The 15,844-nt window shown below is 37.1% G+C and overlaps 1 protein-coding gene and 1 long non-coding RNA gene across 11 annotated transcripts in view; one reads left to right on the forward strand and one right to left on the reverse strand.

Annotated features, from left to right (window-relative positions):
* LOC143225022 (uncharacterized) overlaps positions 1-15,844 on the reverse strand; it is a 53,390-nt gene that overhangs the window by 22,437 nt on the left and 15,109 nt on the right. For 3 of the 10 annotated variants that reach the window (XM_076453669.1, XM_076453678.1, XM_076453679.1), the window contains one exon: positions 3,213-5,147. In XM_076453669.1, coding sequence (XP_076309784.1) covers positions 3,213-4,998 — 1,786 coding nt within the window. In that variant the 5' untranslated portion in view covers positions 4,999-5,147. Of the gene's footprint in view, positions 1-3,212; positions 5,148-8,112; positions 8,316-8,694; positions 8,811-15,844 lie in introns of all 10 variants that reach the window. The other 7 variants (XM_076453675.1, XM_076453672.1, XM_076453673.1 and 4 more) reach the window with 7 other exon arrangements.
* LOC143225025 (uncharacterized) overlaps positions 1-15,844 on the forward strand; it is a 64,274-nt gene that overhangs the window by 22,267 nt on the left and 26,163 nt on the right. The window lies entirely within an intron of this gene.

A 15,844-nucleotide genomic window follows, 5' to 3' on the forward strand; every position in this document is an offset into this window, starting at 1 on the left:
TGAATGTCACACATTCATTACTTTTGTGGGAAAGTGTCATTTATCATATCCTTTTTGCACTGTCATTTATTTTAAGTAGTTTTTGGAAGATTTGATTGCTGTTGTTCTTGAATTTCGGGCAATTTCTACACAAGGGCTATCTGCGCTAGCCGTCCCAAATTTAGCAGTGTAATACTAAATGGAAGGCAGCTAGTCTTCACCACTCACCGCCAACTCTTGGGCTATTCTTTTACCGACGAATAATGGGACTGGCAGTAACATTATAATGCCCCCACAGCTGAAAGAGCGAGCATGTTTGGTGTGACGGGTATTTAAATAAATGAACCTCAGATTAGTAGTCGAGCGCCCTAACCACTTGGCCATGCCGGGCCTGGAAGGTTTTGAATTTTATTTTATCTCGTTATGCCATAACCGTGTAAAGTCTTCTAATTATATTATTTAGTAGTCTAACCTGCATTAAACCATTACCAGTAGCGGAACAAGCGGTTCCCGAGTCTCGGAGCAAAGAAATGATCGGGGCCTTTTTTTTTCAAAAGATAAGACCAGATCCAAAAGCGTCGCAGGCCTCGGGGCCTTTTGCCCTACCTGCCCCGCGCTAGATCCGACTCTGACTATTTTCTCATAAAAACTGTTATAAATTAACACTCTTAAGAACTTCAATGTTCCCTGGTGAGACAGTGGTACGTTTACAGTCTTACAACTATAAAATCCTGGGTTCGATTCACCGCGGTGTGCACAGAAGGTAGTCCAGTGTGCTCTAAAATAAAGACACAAACAAAAGAATATCAAAAACGTGCGATCTTGTTGGCTTAAAACATTGGAATTGGATACTTGACAGTTAGTGTCCCCCCATGAAAAGTAGTTCAATCCTCTACATTTATTTGATACTTGACAGTTAGTGTCCCCCATGAAAAGTAGTTCAATCCTCTACATTTATTCCCCTTTTCGGAAATTCGTAAGAATTTTAAGCTTTTAGGACGACTCCTAGCTCAGCCCTCTCCACAATTGTGGGGGCATACTTTCGTCAGTGCTGACCGCGTTGACATGTTCAAAGTTCGCTGTGATACACAGTATTTACTGGACTTTAGTATAACAGTCACAGATTTAATTAGTTTTGCATATTTTTTTATATCTATTACATGTTGTACGAAGCCTAGACTTTTAAAATATATTCAATACCAGACCTAGAAACTTTGACATATTTTTATATACGTTTTATACTGGATCAAAATTCCTACATATATTGCATACCAGACCTATATCTTTTTCATATTCTTCTATACAAGTTTTATACCGAAACTACATTTTCACATATATTTTTATAGAACCTAGATTTTCTACATATTTCCTTATATGTGTTGTTTAGAAGACCTAGATTTTTAAAATATATATCACGCGGGACCTAGTTTTTATATATTTTCTTATATGCGTTTTATATTGGACCAAGGTTTCTTACATATATTCCATACATTTCTTATTTACATATATATTTTATACCGGACCTAAATTTCTAGTGGATCTTTAAGGGAAACTCTGAGAAGTTTGCAGCCTAACACAAGGAAGTACAGATTCCATTCCTTAAAAGTAGAGAAATAAAAATACCCGTATCAGTGTATAAGTAATGTAACGAGAAAGAAAACAAATCCTTTGCGTATGTTTCTCTTTTCAAACTGACAGTTACCAGCTATTGTGAGTGTCAGAAAGTACAGCAGTGGCCCTGACATTGCAAGCATCTTATGTTGCAATCTCTTCCCCTGTGCGTTACGTCTGTTTCCGTTTTCTCAACTCGATAGTTCAACTAAACAAAACTCTTTTTTAGTCCAGCGTTTTTATTTTCGTTTATTCTTAGAATTACATAAAGTAGCATGCTATAAAACCAACAAAATGAAGGCGAAATCGCAACAAACACGTGGGTTTACGATATGTGGACGTAAAATGAAATGCAAGGTCCATATAAAGATTTCCGAGCCATTCTACCATTCGGAAGTGTCTTGAGCGTGCGTAGAAGCATTTGTTCATTAACGTAGCTACCCTACAAATATCATAACATCATAAATTTATCTCTGTGACATACGTACAAGTACCCTTGTTGTACGAATAAATCATACGCTTATGCGCACATTATATAATTTGTTTTTGTTCGAGTAATTAGAATATGAAGTTATACAGAAAGGTTATCCACTGAAACACATGGAAAACAAAACAAGATACAAACATTCAACGGTTTTAATATTGGAATTTGCTAGTTTTAGATTTCCTATCTGGTACTGAAGTTCATAATATCTTCTAATCACGAAGTGTATGATCTGTAGACGTTTGCTAAAGTTCTAAAAATAAAACACGGGTTTCGATTATTCGCGGTGAACAAATCGCCTGTCATGTAACTTTTCACTGAGAAAACTTTCAATCCACACACGTAATTGTAATCATCTCATACACACGTGTTTGTTCTTCGACCTTGTACGTTATGTTACAAAATAGCTGGCTATCTGCGCCATAACCATTCCAACTTTTGAACTGATCAATTGGACTCGACAAAAGTCAGCGATAAAAACATCCACCGCCAACGTTTGGGCCACTCATGCCTGACCGAACACGTTCTAGTCTGGAATGACCTTGTTGTTAGGGCGCTCGACTCACAATCGGAGGGGCAGAGGTTCGAATCCCCATCACCGAACATCTTCGCCCTTTCAGCCGTGAGGACATTATCATTTAATGGTCAGTCCCACTATTCGTCGGTAAAAGAGTACCCTGACGGTTGACGGTGATGACAAATTGCCCTCCCTATAGTCTATTACTTCTAAATTAGGAACTGCTATCACAGATAGCTCTCGTGTAGCTAGTACGGCCGAAAGAGTGGGACAAGGATTCGAACCCAAGACCCATAGATTCTCAGTCGAACACCATAACCACCTTGCCACGCTCTCGGCCCGACGAGGAAGAATAGAAATAATGCGTTGCGTAGTTAATATTCTGGGTTATTTGTCCATTTGCTCGCGACCGACTGCTAGTAATGTTTGGCTCCTCCGGAGCATGTGCTTTAAATTACTCTTTGCACCAGCGTGTTCTTGTCAATTGTTTAAGTTATATATTTAAATGACAGATTGAGAATATAACAGAAAGCGTAAACATTGAAATGCCGATGAATGTCTGCTAAAAAAAAGAAAGAAACATAATTTTATTTTCTTAGTTAAAATATATCTACAACTTACCGATCATTAAGAGAGACACTGTTAAATGTTCCCGTCCTGTTGCTTTAAGTGCTCCGAGTACTGTTCCAACAATAGCACAACAAAGTCCCACAAACGCAATCATTGCGATGAACCATCGAATGCTTACTGCCTGTGTTACAATCAGACCACAGCAGTGTTTGGGTTCGTCATTTTCGGAGGCTGCTGGGGCAGTGTAAACAGCACCTCTTGTCAAGGTTCTATTTCGTCCTCGTGGAGGAAGAGGTCGGAATCCACACCTACCCCCTCGTACTGATCTTCCCACAGGTGAGAGAGAGCACTGAGCAGTCGTAGACCCAGGGGATACATACATGGGTGGAACGTGGGGCAATAGAGGTGGCAAGCTTCTACTAGGAGAAGGAAGAGTGGTGTAAGATGGGGGTAGGTGAGAGTTTAGTATATCGGGTAAGACATCTGGATTAGGAGTAGTGTCCACGTACGTATACCCATCTAGAGGTGTTTGTGGTGGAGGGTTGTTTCGCCTACCACCACGTTGCGTCATACTGTTTTCGTTAGCTTCTGAGGCAACTGTCTCTAGGTGTTCAGCATTGATATCAGCCTCGATGATGTGCTGGTCTGTGGCCGTAACGTTTTCTTCTGTCAAGTCCCCAGCCCTGACCTCAGAAGTAGCAGGCGGTCGACTCACATGTGATGATTCACCGACCCCAACAGAGAATTGCCGTGGGTCAGTTTCAGAGTTAACATTTCCGGGATTTCGATTCGTGGGTGACTTCCTGGCAAAATCTGTTTCAGAAAATGTTTTCTCAGGAACACGTGTTCTGATTCCACCATACTCAGAAGTCACCGAGGTATAATTTTGTGTTTCTTGTGTCACAACTCCGCAATCAGAGGTGTCACAATAAAACACTCCTATTCTCTGTACTTTACATTTTCTGCGGCCAGCGATGAAATTCCTTTCGTTTGTTCCACACTGAAATGTGACAGGTTTAAATCGTAAGCTTCCACTAGTTGTTACACTGGAACAGTTTGACGAATCACTAGGCCTGCCGATTTCTGGACCGAGACAAGACACTGTAGAAGCAGTAGGGCTCACATTAAGTACTCGTCGGTTAACGTTATCCAGATGAATTGGCGCGTGACGATCTCGTTCCGAAGACTCTACAGCGGTTTCACCCTGGACAATGTTGTTTTGGGATGGTGTTAAATTAAGTTCACTTAAATAACTTCTGCTGAAATAACCACTCTTTCTGATCGCCGCTCTACGGGAGAAATTTGGGTTTTCCTTTGAATGACGTCTACGGGTATCTCGAAGATCGAAACGACATTCTGGGATGATTTCTGCAGGACCGTGCCTTTCGGTGGGATCGCAAGCTTTGCCCTTGTCGATATCGCTGTCGCTGTGTTTTAGTGGTATGCTTGGGTCAGCGGTAGCACCAAACAATGACAACGACAGAGATTTTACACAGAAGTGATGTTGCGCAGGGCTCGCTTTCTTTTGAACAGGAAGTGATTTACTGTAGTCTCTTCTGAACGTATTCTGTTCAGAATTAGTTTCTGCTACACAGGAGGACTCGTACTCGAAACCAACATTATCTACACCTCTGTAAGACTTGTTCTGCTTCTCTCTTAGTATTACTGTAGATGTCGTTGCTCTATCTAACTCCTCATTGGTCACTTGTTTGGAAAATGATTGCAGCGGTGGCTCCATCTTGTGATCATATTCTTGTAGTGATTGCAATGAATTGAATAGCTCTTGGTCTGTCGAAGCGGCGTACTGTTGGACGACAGCTGAGCTTGTGGTATTCATCCTGTATTTACCACTTTTAAATTCCAGTTCAAGCCATGCGTCATAGATACACAGACGTGTTTAATTCACATGAGTAGTTAATTGTTCAAGGGGTTCGACGTGGATTTACCGTTAGAAATGGCAGATGGTAATTAATTACCTGGTGAAACCTGCAGGAGCACACAAAGTAGATCAGTTCACAAAATTCAGTTTTTTTGTCAACAATACATCTGATATGATTCAGTAATTTTAGAGCTAAGCAATGTAAAACTTCGGCTTTTAATCAAGTGAATTTTAGATATTTTATGTTTGGTGGAACAAAACAAAATCTAACACATTTCCCTATAGCTAAAAGCAAGTGAAAGGATAAAAACTCAAAGGTTTCCATAAGATATACCAGCCATTGCAGAACTAACTTTATCCCTGACAAAGTACTATAGAAATTCCATCTTATAATAAATCATGCTATTATCAATATAATATTAATTACTTTTGTTAAAAGTTATTATGATACCTATAACTTTATTTTCTTCTTGATTCCCTTCTAGACAGTATGAAACCACGTGAGACGTTGTTAGGTTAGCAATTTATTATCATGCACTGTTGTTATGATTTTTGTATCGTTCAAGTACTCTACTCAAATATTTTTACTTTTCTTCCACAGTTTTCAAGTTTTAAAATCGATAAACTAGTGTGTTGTTATCAGTCGCTCAGTTGTATCAGCTTTGGCCTCGTCTTAGCATGAATCTAAGCTGTTACAGCTTGCTAGTCAGCCATACGTTATCATTAACTTCTGAAAGAGATATAATCTTTTTTTTTTTTCTGCCAGCGAGCTCATTAAGTATTATAATGAAATAAAACAAATTCAGGGTAAGCAGCACTTGCAGCGAATCGAAATGTGTGTTTTGTGGAAGTAATGATTTCGTTACTGTGATAGTTGAAAATTAACGCCCGTTCTTCACTGAACAAAAAAAAAAAAAAGTAGTGAAAAACTAAACAATGAAATAATCATACAATATTGCATAATGAAAACATGTTCGTGTTATAGCACGATTAAAACAAAAAGGCTTTATAACAAGTTATTTTCAATTTAAACAATACCTTGAGTGAACATGGTCTAAGTGACGAAGGCAGAAACCTTAGATTTCGTGCACAGCTATAACTAATTTTGAACTTGTCGCCATAAGGGCTTTGTCAGACTTTTTGAATCATACAACTAAACTGACTGCTCACGCTTATTATAAGCCCACAGTTCAAAGTATAAAACATGTTCAGCAGCATTACGTCTCGAACCCTGGATCGGCACGTTATTCTGTAAACTGCGCTAACCCTTTCTTAATAGGTTGTAAGCATTAATGAGTATCATAAGTAGGAAATTTTGACATATTAGAAATCGATAGTTTAATACTGATCTTTCTCTCTTTACTCGTTCAATGCTACCGAAAAGTTTTGGGGATTGCGCCCCAAAAAGCAGGTACTAACTCAAAATAATTTATAAATAATTATAATATGGTATATTATAGTTTACGTAAAATAGATTTGGGACACTGTAAAATGGATCCGCAGCCAGTTTTCTCGTTAGTTGAGAACAGTTCTACTTTCGGTTTATTCTATTAATTTCTTCACGGTACCAAACCTTTGGAATGGAATTTTTTTTTGTAATTTCGCGCAAAGGAGTGCTATCTGCGCTGACCGTCCCTAATTTAGCAGGGAAAGACTGGAGAGAAGGCAGCTAGTCATCGCCACCTCTTGGGCTACTCTTTTACCAACGAATAGTGGGATTGAACCTCACATTATAACGCCCCCACGCGAGCATGTTTAGTGTGGCGGGGATTCGAACCCGCCACCCTCAGATTACGAGTCGAACGCCCTAACACCTGGACATGCCGGGCCTAATGTCATAGCATTTCACTTGAAATTAATATTAGATAAGGAAAAAAAGAAAGATATTTTAACTAACACAAAACCAAAATAAATAACAACTTCCACTTTCATCAGTGCCCAAGTTGAATACTGTCAGGTGTAAAAGAAAAGACAAAAAGTTACAACTACTTATTTAACCTGATAATATCAAAGTATTTGAGTTTTCTCACCATGCATGGATAAAAGTTGATTAACAAAGATTTGTATTTTAAATTGTTTGTATATAATGTGAGTTTAGTAAGCATAGCCCTTCAAGCAACAAGGTAATCAGATCACACAATCCACAAATACGTTTGGGCGCTGGGTAGTATGATTCCTTCAAAGAAGTTTTATGAAGTTAAAATGTATGTACCTTACTGTTATTTTTAGGATTTAAGGAACTGTTATAATTAATCAGAAATATCTGAAACAGAACAAAGTCTATAGTACTCGCCTGTCAAGCACAGTCTTTGTAACGAAAGTTAATTCTTGAAATATAAACGAGGATGTTTACAACCGGCGAACACATTTATTTAAATCAGTGTAATAAAATAGAAGGCCTAAGTTGTAGGCTTAACGAAATTACCTTAAAACATAAAATTTAATGTTGTTAATTGCTACGGTTCTACATGCCTCAATATTTATTAATAGTTCTAAATGAAATTTGTTTACCAAACTCTAGAAAAAAGAAAATAATAATATGCAGTGACCAACATATCCAAAAATACTTAGAATAAAACTTCTACACTACCACAATGGTTATATATAATACTATACGTATTGAACAAAGTACAGAACAGTGAATCTGCCCAGCCTAACTTCGTTGTTCTCCGATACACCTAGCGAGAAGAAACTGTTACCAGTAAATATTGTTAGTATTTTAAATTCGTGCTAGATCTAAAATATTTTGTACCTAAAGAAAAAGATTAGTGCGTCGTCATTTTTAAAGAATGCAACATAATAAATTCTGAGTTTTTATGTTGAAATATTTTTTCGACTCAAATACATGTTTTACACTATTTTGTATAAAATATTTGTTACTTAAACACTTTCTCTAAATTTCACTTTCTATCAGATTTATATGGTTTGACTTATAGTTTTTTAAAACAAAACAGGTAACATAAAGTAAAAAGAGAATATATATCTGTATTTAAAAGTGAATTGTACGGCATATCTAATGTATACTGCATTAAAACCATACATTTTTTGTTACTATTGTACATTAAGCGGCACCTTTGTTTGGTCACTCCGCGATTGTAACCTTTATATTTGCCCTAAAAAGTAGACCGGTCGTTACCGGCCAGTTTTCTTTCTGTAGCCGATGGTTCGGAATTAGAGACGAAGGTACTCTACCTGGACTGCGCACTGACAAACGTGCTGCAATGGGACTTCACAATTTCAAGAAGAACCCATGTTGTGGCAAATACTTAACTGTTCTAACATGTAAGAAAAAGAAAGTACAAATAACTTGAATGTTATATGCTAAGCAATAGTTTAACAAATAAAGTTCAATGGTTCTAACACGGAAATGTCACTTAACAAGCAAACACCATTTTTAGGAAATCAAAGTTATTCCCAATTCCCTTAATGCTGTTCTTTATATTAATATTGTCATTTAAAACTTCTCGAGGGTTTAACAGGTTAAGCAATCAAAAGAAAAATTGTATATATACTTTGCATGTCCAAACGTAAAGCATATAGGTATTTTTGATCAACGTTGCTGATTAATCTGACCTGAATTAATATTTAAAAAAAAACACTTTCCAAACGTGTAAAAAGTCGATTAAAGATAAAAATCAAAATGAAGATACCCACCGTTGTTACGACTGGGAACTGCATAAAGTCTCCATCAAGCTAGGAAAGCTATGTTTTATCCATTGTAATTTTACATTTCTCAGCAGATAATAGGTTAAAGTGTTATGATTCTTCTGCTTAATAAATAAAATAAAGTTTGTATACATAACTAACAATTGCCGTATTGTGTTCGTTTTGATAGCTTACAGTTATTTCTAGTATGTAAAACAAAAGTTGGAAGGAAATATATATATATCATCTTGCTCGTCTAATCTGCTTCAAAATTGGTCACATTTAATATCAGTTGCTGAAGGTGGCGCTACTCAGCATGACTTCGTTGTTATCCAGTGCAACTAGCAACAGAATTCTGTGCTTGAAATGTTTAACATTTTTAATTCACGTTTATGATAAAAAATATATTTTTACTGATAATGACTACGAAGTTGAAGCTTTCGAAATTTGAAGTAAGCTGTTAAAAGTGAATGAAAATGTTACCATGTGACGGTAAAGGGGAAAACATTTTTTTCGATCTTAATAATTTTATAACGGTTATTATTTTCACTTTGTGGCTGCTAGCGTTCCAAGATTTCCGAACGTATTTTTCAAACACATTGTAAATAATTCAAAACCCTTTGCAAAGTGCAGTCACTGGTTAAATCTTTTTAACAAACACTTGTTATTAAAATCTATTGGCAAAATACACTCACCAGTCAGATTCCTCAACAGATACCGTCATTATCCAAAGACCTTGTTATGTACAGTCACCAACCATGTTCTGTCCTAAAAATAATCACTAGCCAACCAAGCACAGTAGATACAGTCATCAGATAACTAACCCTTTATTAGATACAGTAATAAGGCAATTAACCCTTTATCAGATACAGTAATAAAGCAATTAACCTCTTCATTATATATGGTCATCAGATAACTAACTCCCTTTTAGAAACAGTAATAAGATAATTAACCCCGTTATTAGATACAGTAATAAGGTAACTAACCCTTTATTAGAAACAGTAATAAGGTAACTAACCCCGTTATTACAGTAATAAGGTAACTAACCCCGTTATTACAGTAATAAGGTAATTCATCCCGTTATTAGATATAGTAAGGTAACTAACCGCTATGTTAAATGTAGTCATTAGGTAACTAACTCTTTATTAGATAGTTATCAGATAACTCACTCCCTTTTTTAGATACACTAATAAGATAATTAACTCCTTTATTAGATACAGTAATCAGATAACTAAGCTTCTACCAGATACACTAACTAGTCCTTTGTTGGATATAGTCATTATTTAACAAACTATGACATTAGCGAAGTATATAATTCGACCTCGGAAGATTCAGAACCAATTATCGAAGGAAAGTCCATTCTACAGTACTCATTTGCATAAGGATCATTCCATGCCAACTCATCTAGGCCTTCTAAGTTCATGTCATAGATTTCCTTAAAAAGTGTGAAGCAGAAACTTCATTTTGATTTATTCAGCCATGCAGCATAGCTTTAAGATTTTGCAAGAACATCTATGACATGAACCGGGGAAAGTTCTTTTTTCTGGGTGAGTTGGTAAGGAATGACCCATAATTTACTGATGAGGTCGCCACAAATAACTGACTACTACTTTAATTTTTTATTGAAAACTCTTACTCTATATACATATATGAAATAAAACATAAACATGCAGTTTAATAGTGCGTTATACAGAACAACAATCATGTTTTTCTATCTATAAAATGCACGGTGTTCATGCACTCATACCCGATGCTTCGCACGATACTCGTATAGTTACATGCAGTGAGCTTGTATTGCAAAAACAATCCTGTTGTGGGTTATTAAAAGAACTGCAGGTGGCTTAAGCAAAAAAAAATAAAACAAATAACTTAAAAACTATAACCTTTTTAATATAAAGTTGTTGATTAAGCAAACCTACCTTATAAACATAATAAAAATAAACGTTGTTGATTAAACATACCTGACAGATATAATAACAAACATTGTTGATTAAATGTACCTAATAAATATAACAATAAATAAACATTGTTGATTAAATGTACTTAATAAATATAATAATAAATGAACATTGTTGATTAAATGTACCTAATAAATATACTGATAAATAAACATTGTTGATTAAATGTACCTAATAAATAAACATGGTTGATTAAATGTACCTAATGAATATAATGAAGACAATCAGAGCAGAGTAATACTAACAGATCGATCAGAAAATAGACACTGATCCTCATCTACACAAAAAAATATAAGAGAGAGCATTATTGATGATTAATTGAACACGTGACTTGGGAAGAGAATGATATTAGTACTCTCTTTTCAACATTAGAATTATTAGTGTTAAGATGTATTTTATGTTTTATTCTCATTATGCCATAACACTCCTGTCTTATACGCTAGGTATTCAGTACATTCTATAGCTGCTAACATACCCTTCTCTCTCTCGCCCTATCCATGGTTCACCATGATTAATGATCTGCTCCAGAGTACTGAAAGAGCTGCTACGTAAAACGTTTTGGTGGCTTGTATGTGTGTTTTATATAACTTTTGTTTGAGTAAAGGACATCGTGAGATTTAATGTATGATTACTATTCAAACATTGCTGAATGGTTTCCGTTGACAAAAGAGAGAAAAAGAATCTCTAGTAAGGGATATGAGTAGGTAAAATTATCACCTGGAGCTCAGTTTCACAGCCTTTATAAGGAAGGGGGAATCAAGGGGCTGCCCGTCTCTCATTTCGATCAATTGATGACGTCACGATAGACGTTGACAGAATAAAACAATTGAAATGGAGAAGAATAAGATGTCACAAAGCAGACCCGCAATGAATTAGGCCTGAGCAGTTGATATGGATCGGTATGGTTGTGATGACTTATCTCTGTATTTACGTACATTCTTCAACAGAAACGTTTTCACAACAATTTCTAACAACGGGAACGAAACTTCAGTTTGCTCCCGCACACACACAGCTCAAGCCTTACTGATGAACCTTCGAATGTTTAGAACTATCTCCGAATTCCTGGATAGTGAGCAAACGCAGCCCTCTGAATAACCGATGTAACTAACCCCTATATTAAATGCAGTCTTCAAGTAACTAATACCCTCGCTAAATGCAGTCACCAGCTAACTAACCCTCTTACTAAATACAGTCATCAGGTAATTAATCCCCTCACTAAATGCAGTCACCATGTGATTAACCATCTTACCAGACAGCCATCAGCTAACTAACTCTCTTACCAGATATAGTTACAAGGTAACTGATCACCTCATAAAAACAGTTATCAGGTAACTAACCCTCTTACCACATACAATCACCAGCTATCTAACCCTCTTGTTAAACACAGTTATCAGGTAACTTAACTGCCTTTTTTAGACACAGTAATAAAATAATTAACCCCTTTATTAGATACAGTAATCAGATAACCAAGGTAACTAGCTCTGTTACAGCATTACACCTTTATTAGATACAGTAATCAGATAACTAAGGTAACTAGCTCTGTTACAGCATTACACCTTTATTAGATACAGTAATCAGATAACTAAGGTAACTAGCTCTGTTACAGCATCAAACTCGCCAAATAAGTAGCTTCTTTACATCGAGTGCCCAAGAGTTGGCGGTGGGTGGTGATGACTAGCTGCCTTCCCTCTAGTCTTACACTGCTAAATTAGGGACGGCTAGCACAGATAGCCCTCGAGTAGCTTTGTGCGAAATTCCAAAACAAACAAACAAACTTTACATCGAATAACTAGTTCTATAAAACCAAAACATTTTTGAGGCAACAAACTTTGTCGCATACAAGTAGGTAATTCTTAAAACGTTTAGAAACTTTCAGTTTTCTTATTAGTAACAATTTTTATTACTACCAGTAGTAATTTACATATATGCACCAATGTTTTCAATCTTTACGGAATTTGTATAGCGATTTTAACTTTTCTTCCACGTGCGACAAGCGCTACAGGATAGATAAATTAACATTTTTCTTTTTTTATGGCATTTCATTTTTCGCTTTGATATTACCATGTCGTAAATACCGAAACTCACGCGCCGGCAGGCTACTCCATAACTGAAACTGACAGGTATTGACTTTTCTTGAAAATTCCCGATTCAATATAAAAAAACTGCGGAAGATTGCATACTATTTTAACTTTGGAAAGAACCACGATAACCCAGTATTTTGTATATTTGGTGTAGCGATAAATCATATTGATTTCCTATAACTTGTACTAGCATATAGACTTGTAATAACATTTGTTTCAGTTCAGTTTTCTCTTTCTTCATTTCAATGTGTTTCGTGTTGTTTTTTCCAACATTAAAATACTAATTGTTCTTAATTACTGAATTGTACGATTTTTTTTTTTTTTCTTTTACTCTTTAGAAATTTCGATGAAAATATATTTTGAACATCACAGTCCAGTTTAGAATGCTAACCCACAAGTATGTAGCGGTTGTAGGGTGGATGAGTTTAAACTGAAGGCTAACTTATGAGAGTCGTGAGTTATCAGACAACTACATGTAGAATACGGTATTTTATACTCAGAGTTGTGAGTCTACGGATTTGCAACGCTAAAATCAGGGGTTCGATTCCCCTCGGTGGGCTCAGCAGATAGCCCAATGTGGCTTTGCTATAAGAAAACACACACACACACATATGCTCACAGTTAAAAAGAATTATCAGAAAAGAGGCCTTAAAAATAGCGTACACCACTGTAAGTTTCCACAGATTAGGTTAATATATATATATATGTATATCAGTGGATGCGAAATATTTCAGGTATATTACAAAGCATAACGGCCCGCATGGCCAGGTGGGTTAAGGCGTTCGACTACTAATCTGAAGGTCGCGGTTTCGAATCCTCGTCGCACCAAACATGCTCGCCCTTTCAGCCGTGGGGGCGTTATAATGTGACTTCAATCCCACTATTCGTTGGTAAAAGAGTAGCCCAAGAGTTGGCGGTGGGTGGTGATGACTAGCTGCCTTCCCTCTAATCTTACACTGCTAAATTAGTGACGGCTTGCGTTGATAGCCCTTGAGTACCTTTGCGCGAAATTCAAAAACAAAACAAAGCATAAAAAAAAGAAAGATTTCCAATAAGGTGCAGGGGCCTGGCATGGCCTAGCGCGTTAAGGCGTGCGCTTCGTAATCTGAGGGTCGCGGGTTCGCGCCCGAGTCGCGCCAAACATGCTCGCCCTCCCAGCCGTGGGGGCGTTATAATGTGACTTCAATCACACTTTTCGTTGGTAAAAGAGTAGCCCAAGAGTTGGCGGTGGGTGGTGATGACTAGCTGCCTTCCCTCTAGTCTTACACTGCTAAATTAGGGACGGCTAGCACAAATAGCCCTCGAGTAGTTTTGTGCGAAATTCCAAACAAACAAAACAAAATAAGGTGCACCAAGGTTGTTTTTGTAATAACTTCTGATGCACGAAATGTAAAAAGAATACTGTCTATTTATTTTTGCGTTTCTTTACTACAACCTAAAAGAAGTTAAAATTGTGAGTTGTCGTTAGCCTATTTTGTTCACCTTGCGTGGATGTTAATTGTTCCTTTTTTCAGTGTTTTACTCAACTTATCTTTCAACGCGATCCACTTCCCTTGAATTCGTCCCTTGGCTCTCCTTCAAGAAGGCTGGTTGATTATTGGAATGATGCATCAAAAAGAATGCCTCGGTTTGTTTGTTTGTTTTGAATTTCGCACAAAGCTACTCGAGGGCTATCTGTGCTAGCTGTCCCTAATTTAGCAGTGTAAGACTAAAGGGAAGGCAGCTAGTCATCACCACCCACCGTCAACTCTTGGGCTACTCTTTTACCAACGAATAGTGGGATTGAACATCATATTATAACGCCCCCACGGCTGAAAGGACGAGCATGTTTGGTATGACGGGGATTCGAAACCGAGACCCTCAGATTACTAGTCGAATGCCTTAACCCACCTGGCCATGCCGAGCCCAAAGAAAGCCTCATACACATTCTTTTAATATGATGAAAGAATTTTTCTTTTGTCCACGTTTTCTTAGTATTTATCAAGCAATATCAGTAACAGCTTGGTATAACTGATCATGTAATCCACAAACTGTCTCTTCACATACTATTACACCAGAATAATGCAAAAAAGCAGAAAACGAAATAAAATGATTCGAAACTCGAATTGTTATGCCAGTGGTAATTACAGGACCGTTCTGTTTTGTTTGTTTGTTTGTTTCGAATTTCACGCAAAGCTACACGAGGGTCATCTGCGCTAAGACTGTAGGGAAAACAGATAGTCGTCACCACCGACCGCCAACTCTTGGACTACTCTGTAACCAACGAATAGTGGGATTGACCCTCACATTATAATGCCCCCACGGCTGAAAGGGCGAGCATATTTGGTGCGACGGGGATTCGAACTCGCAACCCTCAGATTACGAGTCGAATGTCTTAACCTACCTGGCCAGGACCATTCTGTAAACCTGCAGAAAAATTAACCTTAAAAGTATGTACTTTTATGGAGGCCTAGCGCGGTTTGATGGTTATGGTAGACAAAATATAATCTGCAGGTTCGAATCCCGTCACCAAGTATGATCGCCCTACAAGATGGAAGTGAGTTATAATATGACGGTCAGTTCTTCTGTTCTTTGGTAAAGAGTGGCTGAAGAGTTGTAAGTTGATGGCGTTTACTGGCAACTTTCAGTATAATTGCTCATTTCAAAATTGGGTACAGTACAGCAAGCGCTGGTAGCTCTGAGGTAGTTTGCGCGAAATTCAATTAACAAACACACCTCCTGTGAATATTTCAATTACCTAATAAAATATATATATTTCTTACATTAACATTAGTAACACACGTATACGCCATATCAAGTTACGTTTTTGCTCATGCGCTAGAGCAGACAGAGGTAGCAGCTGGGCCATCATTTTGACAATGTAGGGCTGTTTAAATTTTAACTTGCACTTCAAAAATTGTTTTAGGTGAAGAGATAGACTTATAGTAGTATGTATAAATCAGTGTAACAACGCACAATAAATTACATGTGTTATCTGCATGTGTACATGCTTGTGCTGGCTCATAGCTATGGTAAGTATAGGTGCCAATGAGCACCTACTTTTGTGACTCATAAAGAAGTGATCTCAAATGCTTAATACTTACAATGAACTACAGTAAAATTAGAACAAAATGAAATCAG

The sequence above is a fragment of the Tachypleus tridentatus genome, chromosome 9 (genome assembly GCF_004210375.1).
Source record: "Tachypleus tridentatus isolate NWPU-2018 chromosome 9, ASM421037v1, whole genome shotgun sequence".
Classification (NCBI taxonomy): domain Eukaryota; kingdom Metazoa; phylum Arthropoda; class Merostomata; order Xiphosura; family Limulidae; genus Tachypleus; species Tachypleus tridentatus.